Source organism: Spermophilus citellus (genome assembly GCF_964194105.1).
Source record: "Spermophilus citellus genome assembly, chromosome: 6".
Classification (NCBI taxonomy): Eukaryota; Metazoa; Chordata; class Mammalia; order Rodentia; family Sciuridae; genus Spermophilus; species Spermophilus citellus.
In genome coordinates this window covers 13,625,265-13,649,898 of record NC_138187.1, presented here as the reverse complement: position 1 = coordinate 13,649,898, position 24,634 = coordinate 13,625,265, and the positions used below count along the sequence as shown (strand labels likewise).

The 24,634-nt window shown below is 52.0% G+C and overlaps 1 protein-coding gene across 1 annotated transcript in view; it reads right to left on the bottom strand.

Moving 5' to 3' along the window:
- Positions 1-24,634, bottom strand: part of VPS35L (VPS35 endosomal protein sorting factor like) — a 99,544-nt gene that overhangs the window by 64,950 nt on the left and 9,960 nt on the right. The window contains exons 6-11 of the mRNA XM_081300360.1: positions 22,651-22,727; positions 19,628-19,756; positions 13,322-13,406; positions 6,085-6,144; positions 870-966; positions 148-195 (exon numbers count right to left, since the gene is read on the bottom strand). Coding sequence (XP_081156486.1) covers positions 148-195; positions 870-966; positions 6,085-6,144; positions 13,322-13,406; positions 19,628-19,756; positions 22,651-22,727 — 496 coding nt within the window. The remainder of the gene's footprint in view (positions 1-147; positions 196-869; positions 967-6,084; positions 6,145-13,321; positions 13,407-19,627; positions 19,757-22,650; positions 22,728-24,634) is intronic.

Sequence of the window (24,634 nt, the reverse complement as noted above, 5' to 3'; positions counted from 1 at the left end):
TGGCTGGACCGAGAAACCGGAGAAGACAACTGTCATCGGATCCAGGACGCGCTCATGAGCTCAGCCACCCACACCTCACCATTCACGTGGGTTTACACGAGAGACCTCTAGGGGTGTCATGGCTTGGACGCCAACGAGGAGCCTTACGTTTTGGAGAGGAACTTGTTACACTTCAGGATGGAGGACTCCACATAGCTACAAGAACACGCCACTAAGGAAATCAACTTCCAGACGGCTGTCCCCTGTGGGCAGGGACGGCTCCAGACAGAGGTCAGCAAGCCCCAGGAGAGGGGCCCCAGGAGAGGAGCGCGAGGGCCTTTACCCATCCAGAGCGCCCAGGCCGCCTGGGGCCGGTGTTTTTTTTATCTAGGGTTCTCATGGTTTCAAACTTGTTTAAAATAAGTTTTGGAAAATGTCATGTGTTGGTTCATGGTCACACAGCGAAATTCAAAGTGGGTTTTGAGCATTTCCAGCCAAGGTTTTATGGGGAAAAAATGAACTTTACATAACCAAGATACAATCTGCCTACAAATCAAATTCTGTTCTTCAAAACCGACACTGGTGCAGAAAAGCATGACCTTGTTTTTTCACATTTTGGGAACCAGAGAAAACAGACATGAAGCATCTTCCGAGAGAAGGTGGGAGTGCTGCTGAAGGAGAGAAGGCCTGACGCACGGCACCATATTCAGAGCCAGACAGAGCCCGACTCTAAGGCGGGCCCCGAGACAGGGCTTGCCCTGCCTCCTCCGGTTGGAGGCCCGAGCAGGACCAAGTTTCGGACGGAGTTTCAGGGCAACCTGTCGCAGGCTTCTACCTACAGTGCAGCTCTTCCCACCTGTCTTGGAAATCACTGGACAGAAAAAGGATACAATCTGGGGATGAGCTCCCTGATGGAGGCGATCTTGAAGAACCAGTTCAGGCACGTCTCCTTGGCCGTGTCGTTCACGTTCTCTGCAGAAAAGTGATCTGCAACACAAGGCAATCCCGTCATCTCCTAAATCTCAGGTCCTCTGACAGCTGCCATGGGGTCCTCGGGCTGGAAAACATCACTAAGGCTCAGAATGTGGGAGGCACGGTCCTCCGTCTTTCCTTCCAATGACACCAGCATCATGCAGAAAGCCAGAGACAACAGTGGTGTGCTCTAAGTGCCGGCACCGTGCGGAGTGCCTTACCGACATTTACTCTCCTAACCCCCACAATACCTCTCAGAGGTATGCTGTCTATCATCCTCTCACAGATGCAGAGACCGAGGCTCAGGGAAGTTCAGAACCTTGCCCAAGACCCACGGCGAGCAACTCTAAGAACTGGAATACAAACCACGAGGTCTGGCCCTGCAGGCTGTTCTCGGCCTCTGCCTCCAATTCAACCCAGAGCTTCCGGGGGTAACTGACAACCGAGGATTACAGATGCTTTAGGCATCTACAAGTATAGTATGAAATATGATCTAAGCTTTTGCCCTGGGCATCGTGTGGGCTAGACTTGAAGTGAAGGCCCCGAGGTGAGAATCCGAGGGGAGCTGCCAGCTCAATACCAGTTCAGGACTCGAGTCATCTCATGGTGAAGCTGCCAGTTTATTCCACTATCTATTCTCTTCCTCTTTAATAATAGAGGTCTCCTTTCTATCAGGATACTGCCGTTCTTTCAGCTTCATGTGGTCATGTGACCAGGTTTTAGTCCCAGAATATAAAAATGCAACTTCCGGGAAATATCTTTAAGGGAGGGGTCCCACATTCCTCTTTCCTGCCTGCTGACTACAACACAGATACTATTGCTGGAACCTCTGCAGCTACATTGATCCATGAGACCAATAAGACAGAAGTCAGGGTGCTTGGTACCATGGGCTACCTGCCCTACCATCCCTGACCCTCCTTTATTGAGTTTTTCAGCTCTGGCAGCCAGGCCTAATCTTGAGATATCCATCCATCCACCCATCGTTGGTGGTGCTGGGGTTGAATATGGGGTCTGCACACACTAGGCAAGGACTATCACTGAGCTTTATGCCTAGCTCTTTTCATTTTTTGAGACAGGGCCCAATTTGTCCAGGCTGGCCTCAAACTTGTGATCCTCCAGTCTCAGCCTCCTGAGTCTCTAGGATCACAGGTGTGCACCACCACTCTCAGGTTACCATCTTTCTTCTAAACACAAATAAGGAAAAGGATGTGAAAAAAAAGAAGCAACTTATCAAGACCACACAACCACGGTTGAACTCACAGGAAAAGGACCTGTCTGCATGGTTTTGGCCAAGATTAGAGCCCCAACCCACGACTGGGTGTGGTTTAGACTTTTAGAATTCAATCAAGACGAGAGAAGCTAGTTCAGAACACGGCAGGGACTCTTAGCACAGAGCTCTCATCCTGTTCCGTCGTGACTCTGCCAGACTCTGCCATCAGTGGTATGTGATGAAGGTGATCAAAAATTCCCATGGAATCAGCAAAAAAGATAAACCTCCAGGTCCCCCTCCAGCAGAGAGCAGTCACTAATGGCAACTGCAGTATTCTGAGACCGCAATCTCAAGTGCTTATCTACATGGGGCGTCTGGCTCGCTTCTGTCATTCAAGTACTATCTGCCTGCCATTTTCATAAAGATGGAAAAGGACCATTTTCCCCTCTCTGAACTCATACACACAAAGTAACTTTCTTCCCCTAAGTTTCAAGAGATTCCCCCAGGAAAAGATACGGGTTATTCTTAGATTCATTTGTCAATCTTGTCTTTTGGGAGAGGGAGTGGTGGCACTAATTTCCCTTCATAGGACTAAATCATGAGGCTTGAAACCAAAAGCAAAAGTAGGTCTCTGGGGTTCTGTATTAAACTCCTTCCCATTGAAGGAAGGGAGACTTGGCAAAGGGTGGAAAATCAGCGATTCCAGTTGCAACTCTTGCTAAGCAAGCTGTCCTGAGCTATGCACACTGACTGCAAGCTACACAACAATCTGCACACCCCCCATTAACTGCAAGCTAAACAATCTGCATACAGTGCACATTAACGGCAAGCTACACCACAATCTCTGCACACTGGCACAAGTCTTTAGGCTTTCCTTTTTTGGGGGCGGGGGCGGCAGTGCTGTGGATTGAACCCAGGGCCTTGGGCATGTGAGGCGAGCACTCTACCTACCAACTGAGCCATATCCCCAGCCCCCTTTAGGCTTTCCTTCTTATTCAAGAAAGGGTTGGGTTATACAGGACTGAAAGTCTTACAACAAACTAAAAAGTATATTTCCCTACTTCATTTGCTAAAAACAATGCCTTAAGAGTCAACTAAAAGTAGTGTTCTGGACTTTGGAAGTACACCATGCCCAAGACACATGATGTCTTCAGGACATTTACGTTCCACAGAAAAAAGGGAGGCAAACCAATAACTGACAGTCGAAGGCAGTCAGTATTACAAAAGACAGAAAGGCATAGAATAGTGACAAGTCAGAAATGGGAAGGGCTCACTACATGGGTGGCTGGAGAAGACCCCTGAAGAGGTGGCATCTGAGCAGAGCCCCGAGTTGTGAAGGAGAGCCAGCCATGCTCAGATGTGAAGGAAATATATTCCAGGGAGAGGAAACAGCGAGTGTAAGGGGCCCGGGGTAGCATGACGGTGGCGTGGTCAAAGAACAGGAAGCACGTCGGCGTGGTGCAGAGGAAGGGGAGAAGCAGGCATCACAGCAGGACTGCAGCCTTGGTGAAGGCTCCTACCCCCCAAGAGCAATGGAAACCCGAGGGTTCTGGGCAGAGGAATGGCACAGCTGACATGATTCGTACTTTGGCACTTGGGACGGTATATGAAGAATGGTTTCAAAATCTGGAAATTGAGAAAAGACTTTGATGTAACAGAGATGATCCCTCCAGTTCCCAATTATATTTATGGTGCTTTTGTTCAAAAAAAAAAAAAAATCCTGGACTTTTGTGGTATTTCAGGAGGAGGGAAGAGACCCACGAGTCCAGCTCTCCTTCACTACCAAGTCGCCACCACCTTCACAGAACAGCGCTCACAGGCACACGACAGCCTCTCAGCGTGTGTGCACCTGATAAGCTGGTCAGTTGAGGCCCCTACTTATCCTGAAGCAGCCCACGTCAGCCAGGGAACTGGAAGGTGGGATGCTCAGGTGATGGAACAATGCACAAACTCAGATTCCTTCTTCCAAGTTGGAAATAAGGCTGATCTCCTGGAGTACATGGTTGCTGCAGAGGAGATGCTGGGTCAAGAAACCGTACCCTGCAGGAGGACTGAAGAGGGATGGGGGTGCTGGGGACAGCACTGGAGCAGGTTGGGTTGCATACTTTTGTCGTTATGTCAACGTGTATCGTGGTGGTGCATCGTTAACCAAAAAGCATTAAAAAAATAAATAAAATTAAAAACACCCCACCCCCAGAGGGAAACAATGACCAGTCTGACATGTGCACTTCTCAAGGACGCCTCGGACACTCGGATCACTCTGAACACATGAGGGCTAAACCTCAGTCAAAACTCCTGAAGGCAAAGAGCCCAGTATTAAATTCACCACGCAGAACTTGATTCAAACGGAAAGAATGGGCACACATGCCACTGGACGTTTCTTTCTATGTAATTTCTTCAGGCAGAATTATGCAGGGTGGATTTCAAAGCTTTCCTCCTGATTCTGGTTAAGAACTGTCCCCTGTATCAGTGGCAATTTTGAGCCAAGTCTGCCCCTTCCCCTTTCACGTTCTTGGAATCAGAGGAAAAACACACAGATGAAGATGTTAACTGAAAGGAAAAAAATGAAGAGATCATGCGAGAGAGAACAAAAGCCTGATTTGCAGGGCTCCAGGTAAAAAATAAATATGCTTGAAAAGAATTTTAGCGATAAAACTGCCAATTAATACATTTAGACAAGAATGAAAATTGAATGTTAAACAACCTCTAATTTTCAACTTTCCCAGTTTGGGCAGGGAGTCTATCAGTAATTTTTCCTTATTTTGCCCTAAAATGTTTGGACAGTCAGCGAAAATAAGGAAGGAAAATGATTTAGTAGATACAAAGTCAAAGGCAAGTGACCGAGATCTCTAAGTAGCTAAGTTTATGACAACAGAAGAAATGAGTCTGCATCAGAGAACTTTTAAAAACTGCTGGGCTGAGGTGTAGCTCAGTGCAAGAGTGTGTGTCCAGCATGCAGGAGGCCCTGGGGTCAGCCCCAGCACTGGGGGGCTTATGGGGGGGATTGCTGCTGCCAAAGAAAACACCCATTTGGGTTTAATTCCACATGCTGGCTAAAGTGTGCTGTTGCTGGTTTAACACAGGGAAGTCCCAGGTGGCCAGGGCAAGTTCAACAAGAGGATCCAGATTTCTCAAATCCTCAATAACATTAAAAGGTAGATGGATGGAAGGATGGGAAGGAGGAGAGGGCGAGGGGAGGAGGGAGGAACAAAGGAAGAATAAGAGTCAAGTTAGGGGTCGCTTTCACGAACAGTTTCTCCTGCTCTCCTGGGAAGTACTGCTGTTCGGAACGCAGAACGCAGGGAGGCAGGGCTTGTGCAAATGAGAAGCTGCGCTCTTTTAACCAAGCTTGAGAGTTAAAAGGAGGGTAAGCAATAGAAGGCCACGGCGGAGAGTTGTGCCCACCACCATCATTTTATGACAAGAGATTCATCACCCACCTGCCCCATAATGACCTGAGAATTAAACCCAGTTGGCAATAAATTTAATGCAGACCTCACTGGCACGCAGACTGTAGATTCAAAGCCTCTGTTACTGTGGATTTATTTGATGTCATTCTTTTATATGTGTAGAGTTGGATTTTTGCCCCCTTAAAAAAATGTTTCCTAGGAAAAAAAGATGCGGGGGACAGTACTCAAATGTCAAGGCTGCCGAGGAAATGAGCTGGCGTCGAGTGTGGCTGAGTCTAACATGAACCTTTCCACTTGGGCACATCCCAGTCACTTGCCCAAATTCCTAGCTCTGCATATTTGAAAGCCTTCTCTCATTTTTGGATGACTGAGATGATCAGAAATCTTCCAACGTGTTCCTTTAACTTTGAGCACAACAAAAACTATCAGTTCTCACTAAATCCAGACTTGATAAAAACACTCTAATTGCGACCCCAGGGCACAGTATCACCTAGAGAACAGCTACGGAGTCACCTGGTAAGACGCTGCGGTTATCCACACACATGGAAAAGATGCGCTCGTAGACCAGCTTTCCTGGAGGGAAAGAACAGACGGTGTGAGCATCACACACAACAGGTGCAAACACTAAATAAGCGTCTGTTAATTAGACACAAGACATGTTATGGCCCAGGCATCCTCGAACTTGTAAGAGCTTGCTGCCACCCAGTGGCAGCACGCTAAGCCAGAGGGGTATTTTTGTTTGGCTTTTTTTTTTTTTTTTTTTTTTTTTTTTACATTTTTTTTATTGGTTGTTCACAACATTACAAAGCTCTTGACATATTATATTTCATACATTAGATTGACATGGGTTATGAACTCCCAATTTTACCCCAAATGCAGATTGCAGAATCACGTCAGTTACACATCCACAATTTTACATAATGCCATATTAGTGACTGTTGTATTCTGCTAATCAAAGAGGGGACTTACACTTTCTGCGAGGGGAAGAAATGCGACCATTTTACTCTGCAGAGTTTTGACTCAAACTCGGGCCGATGAAGCCTCCAATTCCTCCACGTAAAAACAGTCCCATCCTCTTCTACATTCTGTTAGATCAGAGGCAGCCCATGGGCTGAACCCAGCCTCAAACCAGGCTTGTTTGGCATTTTTTTTTTTCGTTAGTTACCAAGTAAACTCAGAACTCATGAAACACTGACATTTTCACATATGATGTGCTAACGAGTGGCCCCATCCTTACAGACAACACACAGCTGGAGCAGCTGAGCAGCCGCTCCCCGAGGGCGTGCACTGCGGGGCTGCATCAGCCTCCCTCCCTCCCTCCCGGGCCTGCCTGGGCCGAGAGCTGCCAGAATTCGGGATCAGTGGAAAGCAAGCGTCACAGGGCAGAGGCTGTGCTTGCTCCCTGACCCACACCTGACATGGAATGGGTGCCCAGTTGCTGGACAGACGGACACTGCAGGTTCTGGGGGCCCTGGGCCACCAGCTCGCCACTCAGGTTCACTGATGCAGCCCACAGTATCCCCGGGGGGGACGGTAAACCCGATGGCCTTGCACCTGTAAAGCTCATCCACGAAGCCAGGGGCACTCTGGACTCTAAAGCCAGCATAAGCAGCTTTATTCTGTATGTGGACTTTGGAAAATGCTGTCAATACACCGGGGATAAAAATGACAGCTCTTCATCTTCTGACCCTCCCAAGTCACCTTCAGTTTGTGAGTACTTGCTCCTCTTCAGACCCCCGTTACTCAGGGCAGCCAAGAGCAGACTGCCCCGTAAGTGGAAACGAGGAGTCAGAAGGATCACATCTGATCAGAGACTTGGGATCAGATGATGTCACCAGTGTCAGGAGAGTGAGGTGGGACACCACCTGGTGCCTTCCCATAGCCGCCTGCACTAGTCGCCTGGAGACCTGGGGGAAGCACAGGCTGCTGGGCCACAGTGGCGGCTGACCAGGAATGCGGCCCTTGAACCACGGTGAAGGGAGATCCTTCCACACACTCAAGGGTGAGAGCCACCGGTAGAGGACATGCCAGGGACTCTGGGATCTAGGAACAGTGACAGGCATCCCACCTCCCTCCAACCCACTTCTTCACACACCTGGCTGCACCTTCAGAGCACCTGGGGCTCCTACAAAGACCTGGGCATCTGCTTCCACCCTCGGAGGTGCAGACGTAACCGTCGGGGTGCAGCAGGGACACCGAGTGTCTGTGGCTCTCCAGGGAAGCTCAGCGCCCAGGAAGCTTTAGCAAACAAGCCCCAGGTCTCAGCGCCACCTGCCACTTCTTCCTGGAAGGCCCGTTTTCTTTCATTACTGGGGCTCTGGGCTCCCCACGGCAGCCACGCCTGGCACAGAGACATCCCCCATGATGCCCACAGAGCCCAGCAGCAGCTACAGGCTGTTTCGCCTCAGCCCTCACACAGCAAGTCACACCAGCAAATGGCACTTCTCACCTCCCACATGCACAGAACAGACTCGGCTGAAACACCCTTTACTCTTACTCTAAAGCTTACCATCTCTAAAACTAGCTTGTAAAACATACAACTGCTGTATGTCACTTAACGTCTAAGGGGCCCTGAAACTAAAAAGTTATTTTCAAACAAGCTACTTTTTCTTTTGTTAAACTACTGGACAACTATTTTGAGACATACCCAATCCTAGGTGGAGAAAGCAAGGCTCAAGTTCTTAGAACTCTGGAAGAGGAGAGGCAGGCAGGGAAGCCAGAGGCCCACCTGTGCCCACAGCCTCTAGTGAGGCCCAACAAAGGCCAGGCCTGTGCCTCCCGCTGTGCGTTCCTGGGCTGCATCCCACATCCTTGCAAGATGCTGTAACCTCTGTTGATCATTAGCAACCCCAGACACCTGCTCCTACTCCACCACGAATCTCATGGAGCAGAGAGTGCGTGAAAAGAGAGGGACCACAGGATCCGTGTTTCTACCCAAGGTGGGCAGGGCTCTGCTGTCTAAAAACTGCAAACTCAGACACCAAAGCACAAGTCTCCGTGAGCACCTGCCACGAGGCTGCCTCAGTGGACCTGAGGAACGGCGCTCAGGGCAGACCAAACGGCACCCCTGCCCTGCAGACGCCCCGTTCTGAGTGGGGAGGGAGGGCGGGGCCCAGGCAGCCTGCCTGTGTGCTGGGTCATAGGTAAAACGTCCCCACGGTTCAATTCCAAAGGACCTGGAAGGTGCCAGTAGAGATCCCCTGTGTGCACTGGCCACTCCATAGTCCCTTTCCCTCGCATCCTGGGTGGCAGACACAGGAGAACATGAGCCCCACTCCAGGCTGTCGTCCTCCTGCAGCAGCTCTGCAGCCACCCTGCCTCGAGGCCTCTCCACCGCTCGCACACCTGGGGACCTCCCCTCTGGTGACAGAGCACAGTCTCATTCTCAGGACACCAGGACTTCTGCTGTATGGATGATCATGACTTAACCAGTCTCCAGGGAGGGCCACTTGGGTCATTCCCATCTTCTGCTCTTACTGGAACAAATTTCCAGAGGTGACATCACTGGGTCAAAGGCTCACGCCTTTACAACTTCCTCGGTGTGGGAAACTGTCCCCATGAGCGACGAACAGGAGGAAAGCAGCAGGTGTGGCTGCAGAGCGTCCAAGTGTGGGTCCCAGCCATGCCACTCACTACACAGCAGTCTTGAGCAAGTGACTTCCTTCTACGCCTCAGATTCCTCACCTCTGAAGCAGGGACAATGACAGACTCTCTCTCCTAGGGCTGCCATACAGACCATGTGGCCACTCTGCAGGCGGCTAGGATAGTCTGGCCCAAGGACAGCACTTGTTGAGGGATGGTGACTCTCATCCGCCGTGAAGGATGCATATCTCAGCTTGCAGAGCCCAGGCTGGGCACCAGGAGGGGCTGGAGGTGTGGCTGCCCCGAGCCTCTGCAAGGTGAGCTTACCCTCTGCGTCCAGCCAGGCCTGCAGGGTGGGAACTGAGTCTCTTCAGAGTGCCCCAGAGATGGCTTCACTCGGGGACACTGGTCATGAACAGGGAACTTGCCGAGGCTGGAGGAGACCAGAAGAGGACAACCAGGAGGACCGATGGGGCCGCGGCCTCCCCACTGATGTCCCTGCTCCCTGGGGGCCAGCTCTGGGCAGGACCCGGCAAGGTTCTGCCAGTATGGGACCCGACACCTGTCCTGGGAGCCTAATTCACCATCCCCGGGGCCACATCGCCCTTTCCCAACACCAGATGTGCCGTCTCAGCCTCCCAGCCCCCCAGCACCCCAGCCCCCCCACTCATCTCAACCCAGCAGCCAGAGGGACCCTGTTAAAACACAAGTGGGGTCATGGCCCCTGCTGCTGGGGCCCCTCGTGCCCTCTGGTCACTGGGTTCCTGCTTCCCCCCCTCCCCCCGCCTGGCTCCTTGGGGCCTCTGCACAGGCTCATCTCTGGCTGTGGACACCTGCCCTGGCCTCTGGCCCAAGGCCCTTCGTGCGAGCACCACTCAGCACTTTCCAACGAGGCCTCCTAAGCCCTCTACTTGAAGTCGCAGCTGCCCCCCAGGTTCCTCTCCTCCTCCACCCCTCGCCCAGCTCTGGCTTTCCTCCACAGCACTGATCACCCCCACACAGCAGGGGCACCCAGCTGCTCTGCAAGCTCTCTGTTGGTCTCCAACTGGCCACAAAAGCAGGACTCTGTCTCTTCACTGTGCCAACCCCCCAGTGCCCAGTGAGTGCCCGACACCAGCGCTCCACACCCTGTGGCCATAGATAGAATAGGGAGAAAGGAGGCGAGAGGAGGAGTCAGGAGCCGCTCTGGACAGGAGCGATGCATGTGGCGAGCCACAATGTTGTGAACTATGAGCATCGAACACAAAGTGGACGGCTCTGCCGTTGCCCCTCTGTTCGCTGGCTCTGCCTGTGATCCCCACACAGCTCGTGAGATAGGCGTGGCCTCCCAAGACGTCAACCTGCTGACAGCAGACATCAGGAAGCTAGACTCAAGCCCCTGAAACCTGACCCCTTGCCTCATTGGAACGGCTTCTCCCCAATAAAAGGGTTCAGCACATGCTCCTCGCCCTTTCTTGCCTGCCTTGCTCCCCTTGTGGGAGCTGCGGCTGAGGAGTGGCCACCGAACCCAAAGAAAAGGTACTCTGTGTATTTTAGTCCCCAAATTCCCTTGGAATGACTCTGACCGGTTTATCGTGTGTCACAACAAGGAGGGATGCGGATCTGAATTCCGCATCCTTCTCCCCCCAAGCCAGCATCTTTCCAGGCCTGTCACCGCTGAATTTCAGGGAACTCTACAAATATTCAACTCATGGTCTTGAAGTTGCTGGAAATTCACCCACTTAACAAAAACTGACCCATGTGCCGTTAATGAGTCCGCCAACACGTGTATTTAGAACGGCTGGAGCCAAGTGATATGTAAAACCAACACAGGACACCTTCCTAGTGTCCCCCCCACTGATCAGATTGAGAACATGTCACCCCAAAGATCTGAGAACAACCAGACCACCATAACTACCCAGAGACCAGACGACATCCCCACATACCTTCCCACACCTGCCCGCCCTCTCAACTTCCCTTTAACAGGGGAGCTGGGAACCCCAAAAACGTCTCTAGATGAGAGTGTGTGAACGCCTGTCCCCTGTGCCTTAAACTTAAACTTATTTCTACATTTGTCAAGAGCCCCTCGCCAGGGCTCCTTGGAGCTCCCCCAGGGACACCCAGAACCCGTCCAGCGGGGCTGCCCCTCCTCCTGCTCGGCATCCACTCTCCTCTTCTTCAGGCAGCATCCCCTCTTTCCTCTGGTTCCCCCCAGGCCTGAGAAGTTGGGGTACGTCCTCCCCAGATGCCACGCCCGGCTCTTGAGTGACAGGCGGTGTGAGCCACCAGGGGATGGGAGTCCAGGTCTCCTGCTGCGATGCTTCCCTGGGACGGCGAGCAGGAAAGCTGAGGGAGGCAAGGGCTTGGGGAGTGCGAGAGTGAAAGCAGCCACCCCAGGGAGTACGAGAGAGGAGGTCCTGACGCCGCCATGTGAGCTCCCGGATCCAGCTGTACCTATGGCCCCCACAGTGGGTATTCTTTAACGTGTCCCAAAGGCCCAGGAGTCAAGGGCCTGGTGTCCAGCATGCCCTGCTGGAAGGGGTGGGACCTTGACGAGATGGAGCCTCGTGGGAGGTCTTTAGGTCACTACTCCTGAACTTTCAGCATATGCCCCCTGCTCCCAGGCTAGTTAGGTTTTCTGCCACTTGTTTTAGCTAATACCCTCAGGCCCTGTCTCTCCAACAGGCCCAGGACTTGCGAACCGACTGGGTCTCCTGACATTTTGTTTTTTGACCCATCAGATCTTTTGCTGGGTTGCAGACAAGACTTGCTGGATTGGGAGCTCATGGGCCCGTCCTTGGTAGGACAGCCAGTGCCTCTGCTCTGACTTCCTCTCAGGCAGCTCCTTGGTGAACACCACATATGGCTGAGGGAGCCGCCTGGTTTGGGCAGAGTGCCCACAGCAGGATGTTCTGGCTCAACTCAGGGCAAAGCAGCAGGCCTCGGGCACCGCTGCCCCTCAGGGATGCTCTTTAGTCTGGACATCTCTACTGGACTCCAAAAGGTCACCCTGCCTCCAGCGTGGGACACAGGGCCAGAGGCAGCCACGATGACACAGAATGACCTCAGAGGACCACAGTCATCCTCAGGCAGGGGACTCTGGCAAGGATGGAGGTTCTCAACAGAGAAGCCAGAGAAAACGGATGTGCAGGGAGACGTCAGGGGCCTGAACAGAAAACCTGGCAACTGGACCCAGCACGTGGGAAACTCTCTCAGGCTCCCCATAAGGGTAACTGGGGACACGGAAGCCATGCCCTGTGACAAGAGCTCTGCAGGGGCCGGGGCAGGGCTGGGAAGGCAGGTCGTGTTCAGTGCCACAGTTGGTCCCAAAGGCCCAGGAGTCAAGGGCCTGATGTCCAGCATGCTCTGCTGGGAGGGGTGGGACCTTGACTAAATGGAGCCTCGTGGGAGGTCTTTAGGTCACAGGGGGTGCAGGGGGCATTATGGGACCCCAGACCCCTGCTTGCCCTTCTGCTTCTTGGTCCTCCTATGAAGGGAGGGGATTGGCTCCACCATGGGCCTAAAAGCCACGGGTCTGCCCAGTCATGAACTGGAACCTGTAAAACTCAGCCTGAACAAACCTCTTCTCCTCTGCTGACTACATCAGGCATTTTGTTATAGTGACAGAGAGCTAACACTTTCAGTTCTGAAAAATGTGAGTTTCAGATGCCCTTGAGGTAGCCATAGACCACAGCTGGCTCAGCTAGCACATGTGCTCCCCAACTTCGTGTATTCATTTATCAGTCTCCCCAAAGACTAGAAAAAAAATAACATCCAAGATTTTTCAAAAACAGCACCCTTTGCAGTTGGAGAGAAGAAGTAACTCCTAACGTTCTGAAGCAGAGTAAGGTAACTACAGTCGAGAACAATGGAACATTTCAAAGTAGGATTTCGCATTTTCCCAACACAAAGCAATGATGAATATCTGAAGATAAGCTATGCCAATCACCCCAATCTGATCATTATGCATTACGCATATCTTCAAGCCGCATGCTCTATCACATAAATATTCTCCATGTGAGTCAGTTAAAAATAAACACATGGGAAACACGCTAACGGACCAGGAGGTATGGTCTGGTCCCTTCCTACTCATCTAATTCCTTAGACCACACAGGGCCTACTTTAAAGCACCGCAGCCACCTGACAGAACAAACATATTTCCCACGTATGAAATGAACATGGTGCTTACCAAACGTGTCCAGTATGTCGGTGATGAGGACAAACTTGCTTGGGTAGAACCGAATCACACTCGTGTCTGAAAGCAGCTTTGAACACTACAAAGAGATAAGAAAATTCACTGTCTGACTTGGCTGGGACCCTCCAGGCCTGGAGGACGAATGCCCTCTGCCCGCAGGTTCAGGTCTCTCCATGGCCAAACCCTGTGCAGCCCTGGGGACGACGTGAGAAGCAAGACCTCTGTGTCTGACAAACGGCCGAGACTCTGCTCACAACTGACTCTCATTAAGGAAGGTGCTGGAAAGCCAAGCTCCAGGAGAGCCCAGGGCCTTGCAGTCTAGTCCCCAGCCCAGCACCCCTCTCCCGGACCAGCCTGTCCCGATGGCTTCCGCGTGTGGCTTCCTCTGGTTTATTTCAGCCTGGGTGGATTCCTATGAAGTGACTCACAAGTAAATCTCTATGGCTCCTGAAACTATATGGATTACTTACACTCCACCCTAAGCTTCCCTCTAAAGGGGACCGTGACCAGCTTCACGAGCACTTCTTTCTCGGGCGCTGAGGACACTTCAGCCTGGGCAATCCCTACATCCTCCCTGTGCCAAAGGGAAGGCCACAGCCGCACAATGTGGCACCAACCACTCCAGGTTGAGTTGTCTTTTAAAATCAGAGGCAGGAGAGTTCTACCTTGAAAAGCTGGATTTAATTCCCTGTCATTATGAATTCAAAAGTCAGCAAAAGTAATCAAGTAACTCTCCTGTATTTTATCATCCCAACAGTTAACCCTCAGAAAGACATGCCATTTAAAAATTAAAAAATTTTAGAGGGGCATGGGGCACATGCCTGTAATCCAGGGGATTCAGGAGGCTGACGTAGGAGGATCCCAAGGTTGAGGACAGCTTGGGCAACTTAGTGAGGCCCAGTTTCAAAAAAAACCCCAAAGGAGGGGGTAGAGCACATGCCCAGTAGGCATGATGCCCTGGGTTCAAACCTCAGCACTGCAACAAGAGAGGGCGACAGGCATTTTTGCTTTGGCATTGTTACCCACTAAGCTGTGGAAGTCACCAGCTTCTCCTTAGCATTATACACCTCAAAGCAAAAGATACCTTCCCACAGCCCAGACCCTCCTTAGTGGATGCAAGCTGGTAAGCCAGCAGTACCCACAGAGAACAGGGCAGCTTCATGTCTGTGGAACTCCACTTCCTGTCACCTCACTGACTGGGTCTCAGGTGCCCTTTCATAAGGGTTCCAAGTGAAACCACTGCCCTGGCGGATTCCAGCGCTGGGGGTGGGGCAGCTCTGAATCCTGGTGTCTGTTTACAGCTCTTAGTTCCTAGAAACTGATGTGTCCCAAGTTCCTACCCAGAGCCAGGCCTGCAGGGCGTACCCTAGAGTGGCTGCCCCAAGATTCACACAGAAACACAAGGACTCAGAATAAAAAAGACAATTTTTAAAAGAACAAACATTAAAAGACGTGATCCAGTTTCAAAGCTTACTATGATGCTACAGTTTGACAGCATCAAACTGGCAAAAGGACAATCGTGTAAATGGTTGGAATTAAACACCGAGGCACAGACGCTAACGCCTGCATTTATGCCAGCTGACTTTGAACAAAGGTAACAACAGTCAACAGGGGAGGAACCTTCAGCACACTGCTGGGACAGCTGTATCCACACACCAAAACACTGACTCTTACCTCACCCCACACACATAACTCACAATGATGGACCACAGACCTAAATCCAAGTGCTAACTACCTTCTAGAAGACAACATGGGAAAAGCCCTCACTACCTTTGATTAGGCAGAGTTCTTAGATCTGAGTCCAAGGGCAAGAGCCAACATGAGAAAGTTCATGAGGTTTGTTAAAGCTGAAGCCTGCACTTGGAAAGACACCATCATGAAGAGACAAGCCAGCCTGGAGTAGTCTCAGGCACGCGCCAACGTCACGCCCGAGTGCAGTGGGGACCCTAAGTCCACCTCACCCACCTTAAGACGGCTGCAGTTGCCTGAAGTCTGAGCTCATTGTACGACTGCCCACCAAGGAAAAAACCACCTAATGACACACTGCTCAGCACAGCTCCCTGCTGTTAAGCAACAGACGACTGTACTCAAAGAACTTGCATCAAGAACCCATGAGGAGCAAAGGATGTAGGTCAGTGGTAAAGCACCTGCCTCACACACGAGGCCCTGGGTTCAGTCCCCAGCCCAATAAATAAACCAAAAGGAATACAGGGCAGGGGCACGCCTGCCATCCCAGCAATGCAGAGGCTGAGGCAGGAGGACTGCGAGTTCAAGGCCAGCCTCAGCAACTAAATGAGGACTTGTCTGAAAATTAAAAAAAAAAAAAAGGGGGTTGGCTGGGATGCAGCTCAGTGGTAAAGTGCCTCTGGGTTCGTCCACTTCCTAGTACCAAAGAGAAAACAGTATATGGGCTCAGTGGTAGAGCGTTTGTCTAGCACACACCATGCCCTGGGTTCCATCCCCAGCACAAAAAAGGAGAGAAAAAAAGGAATATATAATTATTACAACTCAACAAATACCACTTTTAAAAGGGGTGGGCCATGAATAGGCATTTCACTCAAGAGGATATGCAAATGGCCAATAAGCACAAGAAACTCCACATCATTAATATCAGGGCTTTGTAAATCCAAAGCACGAGAAGATATTTCAGACTACTAGGCTGCTTAGGCTAAACGGGTGGACCATGGTGGTGCTGGAGATGTGGGGGACCTAGGGCCCCTGGGCCCTGCTTATAGGAGCGTAGATGGTGCTATTTTCCCTAACAGTTGAACAGTTTCTTTCTCAACAAATTAAACTTACCATATGAGACAACAAGCCTATTCCCAGGAATTTACCCATGAGAATGAAAACATAAGTTCAAAGACTCGTGTGCAAACATTCCTGGCAGTATTTTTCAACATCGGAGTGGAAACAACCCCAATGTCCATCAACGTTGTCTGTAGATACACAAAATGTGGTCATCCAGACAATGGAGTACTACACAGCAGTAAAAAGCACAAAGTGCAGACGCACGCCACAAGACGAATGACTCTCAAAACCATCAAGCCAAACCAAAAGCAGCCAGATGCCAAGGACTGGGTACCAACGGAGCCCTCACGTATGAATCATCCAGGAAAGGACGGTGAGGTCAGAAGGCAGTCTGTGGGTTCCTGGGGCTGGGTATGGCAGCAGGGTTTAAATGCAAATAGGCCTAAGGGAACTGGGGACTAGGAAAAGGCTCCAAAACCGGATCGTGTGCGACAGCTGCCCGACTCTAGACACCTAATGAAAATCACAGATTTCACACTTAGAACAGGTGGACTTTTTCTTCCTGGGATGCTGGGGATGGAACCCAGGCCAAGTGCAAGGGGGCGAGTGCTCTACCCACAAGCTACATCCCCAGCCCTTCGGTGGACTTAGTGACCTGTAAAATATACTTTAAGCAAGTCGCCAGCTTCCTCACAGAAAAACCCTGCTGCAGAGAAAGGAGACGGACTCCCCTCACCTGTCCACGCTGCGCCCTCAGTGCGCAGCATCGGCACTCTCAAGCAGATGTGGACGTAACTGGCACTCACGGTCCCTTTGCTTCAGAGGACATGAGCTGAATCTCTTCCAGATGTCAAGCGCAGTTCTAAGCCACGACCATGGCAGAGAGACGCTGCTTACAAAAGCCCTTCTCAGCATAGAGCTGCTCACCTGGCCACTTGCAGGTGACCCCTCGTGGGCAGCGGGGGACCAGCGTCAGGGCTGTTTACTCATGAACTAAGGCCGGGCGCTGAAGAGCAACAGACTGATGAGAAGCTGTGGGGACGCACCCCTGCTCCATGGAGCCCTCAACACTCCAAGGGCCTGGCAGAGGCCCCTGGGCCTCCAAACCATCCTCACAAGAGACAGGTAAGACAAGTGCCACGTTTTCAGTGTCAAGTGACAGTGAGGCCTGTGCTCTCAACTACATGGCTCTTAAAAGGGGCCCTTCAGAAATACTCAACTCTGCCTTGAGGACAGTGGCTTGTGAATGATCCCTCGGACGTGCACTTCTGGGCACATTTTGCCAAGACAGGATGATCTTCAAGGTCAAAAACCAGAATAAGCTGCTTTCCTTCCAGGACCTGCCCTGTGACCAGGGGTTCTCACAGATTAGCAGATTCCCCAGCATGGAGGATTTAATGAGCACACTTCTAACAGTAGGGCATGTTCCCATCATCGCACGACCACTCAGAGTGTCTTAAAAACTCATGTATCAGCCAGCACAGAGGTGCTCGCCTATGATCCCAGGGGCTCAGGAGGCTGAGGCAGGAAGATCTCGAGTTCAAAACAAGCCTCAGCAAAAGTGAGGCACTAAGCAACTCAGTGAGACCCTGTCTCTAAACAAAATATAAAATAGGGCTGGGAATGTGGGCTCAGTGGTCGAGTGTCCCCAAGTTCAATTCCTGGTACCCTCCCCCACCAAAAAAACTGCACATTATCAGAGACACAGACTCACTGAACACAAAGGTACCAAGCCAGCCTGATCAAGCAGGCCTGAAAACAGTTGCTCAGTCTTTGCTGTGTGCGGAAGAAAGATGGTGGAGCAGATGGGGAGTGGAAGGAGGGGCGGGTCAGAAACTGGCACACTCCAAGGTCGTGGGTAGAGACTCCACTGTCGGCAAAGTGAAGGCTCATCTCCCTCCGCAGACTAACCTGGCTCAAGCTTCAACAGCACCTAAAATACAGGACAGGGGAGGCCAGAGCCCCAGACCAATGCCAGGCCCCAAGCAGGAGTGACTAGAGGGGAACGTCAGGTCCCACCCTGGACAGCTACTCCCAGAGCAACACCAGAGGGGCAAGAGCATGGCTCCCAGGAGCATAGTGCCAAGGCCGTGCAGGAGGGGACGGCGGCAGCTGCGCACAGAGGCTGTGAGGCGGGAACTGCGGTGGAGCCACACTGAGCCTTCGTCAGATCCGAAACACCAGATGCAGGACTCAAGACAACGGGTGACCACACACCAGAAGACGTCCTCACAAAGACAAGGAGGAACCCATCTCAACAGATGCCCAAGTCCCAGGCCTTGAAAGTCTGAGGAAACAGGTAAACAAGTCTCCCCGAGTTGCAGTCCAGCCAAAGGACACATGACATGGAGGGGGCGGGACGCCAAAGGCAAGCTTGATTAAATGATTAATGATTAAAATGATTAATGAGCTAAAAAATAAGACCCAAGGAATGAATTAAGGAATCAATTAAGAGTAATTACAGGAGGCCAAAGACCATTTTAGCAAAGACTGAAAAGAAATCAATCGGAATGCCTGGGAATGAGGCACAGTGAATCAAATAAGAAATCCACTGTGATATCAGCAGACTACACTGCACAGAAAACAGAACCTGAGGCCTTAAGACAGGGCTTTGGGGCTACAACACTAAGTAAAGACAAATTAAAGACCATGATCAGAACACACACGAACACTGGGACATTAAGAGACCAAAATTAAGACTCAGTGAGACAGAGGGTATAGAAATACAGGCTAAGAGCATTAGGAACCTATTCCAAACCTCAGAAATGAGATGGATATCCATGTACAGAAAATATGAAGCCCAAACAGACAAGATTCACAAGAATCTCTCCAATACACATCCATCATCAGAATGCCTAATAGAGAACAAGGATTGAATATTAAAAGCTTCAAGAGAAGAACATCAGGTCACAACTAGAGGTAGACTCAGGCTCATCCTGACTTCAACTCAAAAGAGTCTAAAAGCCAGCAAAGGTACCATTCAGAACTGAAGAGGAAATAAAAAGAATCCATGACCACTAAACTAGCCCTACAGAAGGTATACAAATATCTTTAGTGTGAGCTGGGCATGGTGGCACATGCCTGTAATCCCAGCAGCTTGGGAGGCTGAGGCAGGAGGATCACAAGTTCAGCCTCAGCAAAAGCAAGGTGCTAAGCAACTCAGTGAGGCCCCGTCTCTAAACAAAATACAAAATAGGGCTGGGGAGGTAGCTCAGTGGTCAAGTGCACCAGAGTTCAATCCCTGGTACCCGCCCCTCCAAAAAAATAATCTTTAGTGTATGCAAGTCATAAATATGTCAGAATAGTTGTACCAGGACTCACATACAGCGTAACCCAGGGGGTACCATCTCTTCTGCAATCCAGCATCCAGGAGTGCTTCCTGGAATTGTACAGTGTACAACCTGTGCAGCTGCACATAGTGGCCCTGCGATTAGTCATTTCATAAAAATACAGATTCATAATCATAGCCTTTCAAAGGAAGTATGTGAAAAAGATAAATACATGAGGGCAAGACCCTGAAGTCTGGAGAGGGTGGGAGGCACTAGACCTGACCTGGATGACGATCTTCAGGGCCTTCACTTTCTGGTCAGAGGCCCAGGCATCCTTCAGTGACTGGTTGAGTTCCTCTATGCGGTTCACGTAATCCTGCTGAGTCAAGTTCAACAGCTCCTTTTGGGATCCCTGTGGGTGGAAGGCAAAGGGGTAGGCACAGAAAGAAGAGGGAAAACTCTGTTTGACCACCACCTCCATTAGAAAAAACCGGGTACCAGCTGTGACCTCTAAACACCCCTCATGGCCCTATCAGGACAGAGAGCTGTGTTTTGCAATCAAAGAGGCTCTTCGGGTTTCTGCCCAGGAGTGGAGTGCAGGGGCCGAGGCAGGCCTTGGAGGCAGGCAGGGCCTGAGTTACACAGCTCCGTCTCTTTAAGAATGGCATGATTCTGGGGACCCTGCCTCCTGTGCTCTGGTGAGTGGGACAGGACTCTCCTCATTCCCCACCGACTGGGGCCGACATGGGCCAGGTGTGGTACTGAAGGCCAGGTGTACAAACATCTCTGCTCAGATCTCAGGCACAAAGACAGTCTCCCTACACCACTGGGGTTTAAGATAAGTGCTTGTGGGGAACAGGGAGTCAGGCCCAGAGGTACACCTGTGTTCCCAGGTACTCAGGAGGCTGAGGCAGGATTCCCTGAGCTCAAGAGTTCAAGGGCTACACAGTGAGGCCCTGTTTCCAAAAAAAAAAGTAAAGAACAAAGCAAAGGGGAGAGGAGGAAGGAGAAAGCTCAGGGGGAACAATTCTGTGAAGAGAAACCCCTGTTCACTGAGCTGGAGGTGCCCATGGGCAAGAGCAACACCATCCCTCATGCCGCCAAGGAAGAGGAGGCTGTGCTGGCCGACGCACGACTGAGGGACACATGCTAGGTGAGGGAGAAGGTTCACCTTAGAGTGGCAGAAACTCAGCAGCCAAGGCTCAGGCTATGGATGGGAGGAGGACAGTCTTCCTGCAGGAAGTGATATGGACAAGACCTCGTGGAGCCCAGAGCCAGCTGGGCCTGGAAGTGGCCAACTCAAGGGGAGAGTGCTGGGGACAGGGAGTCCCTCAGCAAAAGCTGCGGGCACAAGAGTACACTGCCACCCCCACAGGTGACATGCCATGAAGGCAGATGTGTGGCCTGGCCCTTCACAGACACAGCAGTGCTCCTGGTCCCCAGCTGTCTTGGGGGGCTAGCCTCACTGCTCCCAGGAGGGAGGGCACACGGATACACGTGACAGTGCAGGGCCACATGCTTCTCACACACATACTAGATTCCCCAGGAAAGAGCTCCTTCAAAGGGCCTCAGAGCAGAAGGCTCAGGAAATGTGGATGGATCCCAAGCGGTCATCTGAGCTATGACGCAGAGGCTTCCCTGACCCTCTGCAGTAAGCAGCTGCGTGACCGGCCTGGAGAATGAGCTACAAGCAGAATGGTCTGTGTTCCTTCTGGGCTTTGGCAGCGAGAAACTACCCCCTGTTCAGCTCAGCTTGACAACCTTGGAAGCCAAATGTTGAGAAGCAGCGTCACAAGACAACACGATGTCTGCCACCAGCACAGGGCATGCACGGTGAGCCAGCAGGAAACCTTGGTTAGGTTAAACCACAGATACGGGCTTTCTCGTTACTGCAGCGAAACCCAGCCTTACCCTCACTTATCTATGCTGACCTGAGAGCCACCAGCAGCCACTGCTGCTGGGGGCAGAGAGAAGCAAGGACAAAAAAAGCCCAAGGGATCAGCAAGGAGCCCACAGAGCTGAGAGGCAGGGAGGACAGCGCTACGTTTCTGGGTGGCTCTGCAGGTGCCTGTGGGTTCAGGGTGCTGCCCCCACCTCCTGTGAGACAGCCCCATTTTCAGCTGGGCCAGCTCCGGCGACTTTCAGGTGCTCAGACTCCCAAGTTTGACTCCAGCCCTCAGCAGTTTCCCTGGACCAGCAAAGGCTGAGACTCAACGGTCATTTCTGAACTAGGAAGAATCCGGGGCTCCTGGACTCTGCGGAGCACCCAGCAGCTATCTCAGAGCCAGAGGACCCTGCACAGGATGGGCATTATGCGTCCCTTCTTGCTCGCAAAGCCCCCCATTCAGCCCACACAGCTCTTCTTTATCCCCATCTCACAGGTGAACAAAGGCAGAGGCGAGACAAGTGCCCAGGGCCGCCCTGTGGCCAGCGCTCCAGCCACAGCCTCTGGGCTCAGGACCAGCAACCACGCCAGCCAACATCTGCGGGGCTCACCACGCTGGGTGCTGTCCTGAGCCCTTCAGAGACTCTGACCCGCTGAAGCCCTGCAACAGCAGCACAGGTGGGCGCTCCTCAGCCTTCCCACACCCTAGGGAGGTGGACCCAGGCACAGGGCAGCTAGGAAAGCTGTGCGAGCACCCAGAAGGAGCCACCAGGGAGCAGGGATGCAAGACCAGGCAGGCTGGCTCAGGCTCGTGGTCTCTGTCACCATGCTGTGCTGCAGGGGACAAGCTCACCTGGGTCTGGGGGCCAGGAAGTGATGCTCACCTGTGAGCCAGGACAGGGAGGACTGTGGTCACCTGGCAGAGCATGCCCTGGTCAGTGCAGGAATGTCTGCCCTCAGCTGTTGGGGGGCTTTTCCAGAAGCTAGAAATCTCCAAGTACCCATTAGCTTTACCTGTTTTTTTTTTTTTTTTTTTTAAGAGCTGGCAAACGAGCCACATGCAGACCTACTACAAGATTCCTGAAAGCCACGTCCAGCCGTCAGGGCGGCCATATGTAAACTGCAAGCTGTGATCGATGTACCACACAAGGCCACTTCCTAGGAGGGGGCTCCAGGTGATTTCTACCGTCAGGAATCGTCCCCAGATGACCAGGATGGCTCAGGTATCACAAAAAGAAAAGACGCCTCCAGAAACCAGCCCCAGCCAGGCTCCCACACGCTCAGCCAACTGCACGGCTGGCACCTTTCCCTGGATGGAGCCCAGAGTGCAGCTTGAGCCATCATCCAAGGGCAGCCACCGAGAAGGACCTCGCTAGGCAGGACGGAGAGCCCCCACCCCGTGCTCAACAGAGGATGCTCACCTCCTCGAAGTCATCCAGCTCCTCCAGGCGGGTCCGGACCTTCTCCGACATCGCAGACCCGGCGGCCCCAGCTTTGCCTAAACAGAAGGCATCACGTCACACAGGTGGCGTTTCTCCTGCACCACAGCCACAAGAGAAGGCAGCCTCCAGCCACACCTCATCGTGAGTAAAGATGCCAGGAGGGGCTGGGGCTCAGCGGCAGAGCGCTCGCTTCGCACGGATGAGGCACTGGGTTTGATCCTCATCACCACACAAAAATAGGTAAAATAAAGGTGTTGTGTCCATCTACAACCAAAAAATTATTTTTAAAAATACCAGGAAGTGATTTCATCACAGAAAACAGATCTTAAAAGCAACTCCTGTGGGGAGTCCGAGTTCCATCAGAAACACTAGCAAGTAAAGACGCCCTCTCTCATGGCCTGTTCCTGCCGTCTGGAGCAGAGGGCCTGCTGGGCCTGCTAGGCCTGTACCCACGGGGAACCACTGCCACAGGCTGCCCGCAGGGAACAGCCTCAGGTCTGCCCAGAGGTGGCCCTGGGGCCTCAAAGCCCTCTCTGCAGGCAAACAGGACAAGCCGTCTCCCTCCAGGTCTGCCAGCATTTCCCACGTCAGCGGAGAGCTGTGGACAGAGGAAGAAAAGGACACCAGGCCAGCCACAGGCAGGGGGATGGTCCAACAGGTGGCTGCCCTCCAGGGCCCACCGCTTCAGAACTCCTTCCCCACCTTCAGGGGCTCCGCATCCTGTTCTGAGGTCCAGACGGCTCACACTAGCCCACAAACCACTATGGCTCAGCACCTATCTTCAGGTTTAACAAGCAGGCCAAAGCATCCTCAGCAGGTGGGAGAGCTCCTGCCGCCCCACACTCTGCCCTTTGCACTTTACTTTTTAGCCTGGGATAAAAGTTGCACCCATAAGGAAGGTGCTGCAGGGGACAGAAGATGGTGGGAACATGAGCTTAAGAGACCAATTCTATAAAATGGGCCAACTGTGCTGACCCTCCCCCTCCAAGCTTTCTTTGCCCAAAGCAATCTGCCTGCAGCTCCGCCTGGCCCAAGTGGACAGGATGTCACATTCCTCCGCCAAGAGGGGTGGGGGGCAAAGGTCAGGTAGTGTAGTAATGAATGATGGGGGTTGAGAGAGGATGAGGATCAGTTATCAAACAGAAGCCAAGGGTCGTGCTCCTGAGCACTCTGGGTTTCTAACAACCTCTGGGTCCCTGCCCTTGGTCATGTATTTGGGGAAGAAAGACAAGACAATAATTAAGGAGAGCGGTTCTGGGGTTTGTAAGAGAGCAAAACACACCTCTCCTGCAGACTCCCAACTTTGGGGCGCCTTCTCTCAGAGAAGTCTGTCCTTTTCTTAAATAAAACTTGCTTTCAATGCTTGCCTCAGCCTTTCTGGGGCGTTTAATCTTCAACACTAGGAATAAGGACCCGTTCCAGACTGCTATCAGCCCCCTCTCTATTTCTCCCGTGATGTCCCAGCCTGCAGAGTTGGGGGTGGGGGGTTGCACCTGGAAAGTCAACGATCTGCATGTGACCCCGGCTGTGCCCCTCTGTGCCTGGTGATGTAGGACAACTTCAGAAAAGGAATGACCGTGTCCCATCCTATAGGTGCAGTCAGCAGCGGGGCCAGGGTCTGCCTGGACACACAGGTTTCTCAGGGTTCCTGCCACACAGACCCTCAGGACACCCTGGTCCAGAGATTGTGACCGAGTCTCAGCAGAAAAAACCGCTGTGTTCAGGCACCAGAGGCTGCCAAGACGGAGTGCATAACCCTGCACCAGCACAGCTGCGGTTTCACCAGGGACAAAGCCTTAGGGCAAAGGAACTATGTCCACAGCAGTCCCCTGCGTCTCTTAAAAAACAGGAAGCTCGTCTGTTACTCCCAGGAACCATCTTGTCTCTTTGTTCTGCTCCGAGTATTTCAGCTCTGTATCTATAAGCAATCTTAGAGCTTTCAATGGAATTAAGCATCAGGACC